We start from the raw sequence: 2,500 nt of genomic DNA on the forward strand, positions 1-2,500 counted from the left end.
TGAGTTAGCGAGGGTCCCATACATAGTCTCATTACGAAAGTATTTTTAGCGCTGTTTGTGTTTACTTATCAGAAGCGCAGCTTTCAGCACTGTTGGTGGAAAGTGTCCGAGCAGGTTCGCAGACAGGAGAGGGCTTGGATCAGTCAAAAAGCCAGACAACGATGTGATTTTGAATCCCCACGGTTTAGCTGAAAATTGCGGTTTCATTTGGGGTCTGTGTCAAGCTTACAAGGCAGTTTGTTAGTTCTCAGGCTTTAGTCCATCATTAGTCTCACACTGTCTGGCCTGCTGCTGTCAATAGAAGCCTTTTAGTCTGTGTGTGTCTGTGAGTCTGTGTGTGTGTGTGTGTGTGTGTGTGTGTGTGTGTGTGTGTGTGTGTGCGTGCGTGAGGCTGAGCTCACTTTCACACGAAGCTCGGAAACCCACACGCCCACGCCACTGTTCTCAGGAGAGAGAGAGAGAGAGAGACGGGGGGTGGGGGAGAGAGAGACGGGGGAGAGAGAGAGAGACGGGGGGGAGAGAGAGAGACGGTGGGGAGAGAGAGAGAGAGAGACGGGAGAGAGACACGGGAGAGAGAGACGAGAGAGACGGGGGAGAGAGAGAGACGGGGGGGAGAGGGAGAGAGACACGGGAGAGAGAGACGGGAGAGAGAGAGAGAGAGACGGGGGAGAGAGAGGGAGAGAGAGAGAGGGAGAGAGAATGCCTCCTCAGAGTTCAACACTAAACTGGAGTACGAAGAACTACTGAACTACACACTGTCTGTGTCTGTGTGTGTGTGTGTGTGTGTGTGTGTGTGTGTGTGTGTGTGTGTCTGTCCTCCAGAGGGTTTCTGTGGCCCCAGTGCTAACGTGCTAACAGAGACGTCTCCAGAGGAATCCTTCACTGTCACACTCACCCTCAGGAAGGCCCCAGCTCGGAGCTGCCCAGAGGGCCGCAGCTCGGAGCTGCCCAGAGGGCCCCAGCTCGGAGCTGCCCAGAGGGCCCCAGCTGCCCAGAAACAATACAAAACTACTAATGTTGTCTATAATAGAGGCTTTCGTTTCACGTCGTCATGGTGACTGTAACACTAATAATAATAATCCTAACTCTTCTCGTCTGCAGAGATTACGGAGATTATCGACCAAATACAGAACAGAGAAGATCTACCCCACCAACGTAGGAGAGAGGGAGGACAACGTTAAGAAGAATCGCTACAAAGACATACTGCCATGTATGTATGTGTGTGTGTGTGTGTGTGTGTGTGTGTGTGTGTGGAGTGTGGGGGGGAGGGGGAGGGGGGCGCTGTATGTGCTTGTGGGGGTGAGTGGTGGGGGTGTGTGTGTCTGTGTGTGGGCGACAATATTACGCTTATACAATATTAATCTTAATACAATGTTAATACAATATTAATAGTATATTAATGCGATATAATATGCATCTTATACAATGTTAATGTCATATTAATATTATATAATATTAATCTTAGCTTATACAATGTTGCTGAAAGCATGTTCATTAAGTATTTGTTCCATTTACGCCATCCTCTTAATCCATGTTCTCTCTCTAAGGGCAGTCTCTCTCTCTCTCTCTCCCTCTCCCCTTTCTCTCTCTCTCTCTCCTCTCTCTCTGTCTCTCTCTCTCTCTCCTTCTCCTCTCTCTCTCTGTCTCCCCTTCTCTCTATCTGTACCTCTCTCTTTCTCCTCTCTCTACCTCTCTCTCTCTCTCTCTCTTTCTCCTCTCTCTACCTCTCTCTCCCTCTCCTCTCTCTCTCTCTGTCTCTCCTTCTCTCTGTCTCCCCTTCTCTCTATCTGTACCTCTCTCTCTTTCTCCTCTCTCTACCTCTCTCTGTCTCTGTCTCTCCCTCTCTCTCTCTCTCTGTCTCTCCATCCTCCCTCTTTTCCCCCTCCCTCTCTCCCCTCCCCCCTCCCTCTCTCCCCTCCCTCTCCCTCTCTCTAATGTGTGTCCTCTCTTCCACAGTTGACCACACCAGAGTAAAGCTGACGTTAAAATTGACCAATCAGGACACAGATTATGTCAACGCAAACTTCATCAAGGTACATTGTGACTGCCGTCCTGTCGTGTGTGTGTGTGTGTGTGTGGGTGGGTGGGTGGATGGGATAGTGGGTGTATGCATGCACGGTTAGGGATGGACGGTTTCCAATTATTGAAACCGAAAAACCGTCAAAGACTAAAACCGGGGTTTTCCGGTTAACCGGAAAAAAAAGAGCGCCAATTTCAAATAATTGAGCCCTACTGCTACAATACACTCATGTCGAACACCATTAAAACACCGTAAGCACAGTCGCAACACATTTAGGCTACTTAGTTTCACAAATAAAAGTGGAAAGGCAGACTTTTGTAAGCTACACCATACAAGAAAACACATGAACACTTAACACACCAGCTCCGCTGATCCAGGGTGCACGCCTGCACGGAAGATCATCTCTTGGAACAGCGTTTTCATTGAATGAACTGCTTTCTCAATATCTTGGTTCTTAGACAAAGTTTCAGCTGCTGCTCA

General features: G+C 48.8%; 1 protein-coding gene across 1 annotated transcript in view; it reads left to right on the plus strand.

Moving 5' to 3' along the window:
• Positions 1–2,500, plus strand: part of LOC308164412 (tyrosine-protein phosphatase non-receptor type 12-like) — a gene marked incomplete at both ends in the record, with an annotated part of 55,678 nt that overhangs the window by 34,177 nt on the left and 19,001 nt on the right. Inside the window, 2 exon segments of the mRNA XM_080538513.1 lie at positions 1,102–1,210; positions 1,957–2,033. Of these exon segments, the coding sequence (XP_080394639.1) occupies positions 1,102–1,210; positions 1,957–2,033 (186 nt within the window).

Source organism: Nansenia antarctica (assembly GCF_963989245.1).
Source record: "Nansenia antarctica genome assembly, chromosome: 8".
NCBI classification, from domain to species: Eukaryota; Metazoa; Chordata; class Actinopteri; order Argentiniformes; family Microstomatidae; genus Nansenia; species Nansenia antarctica.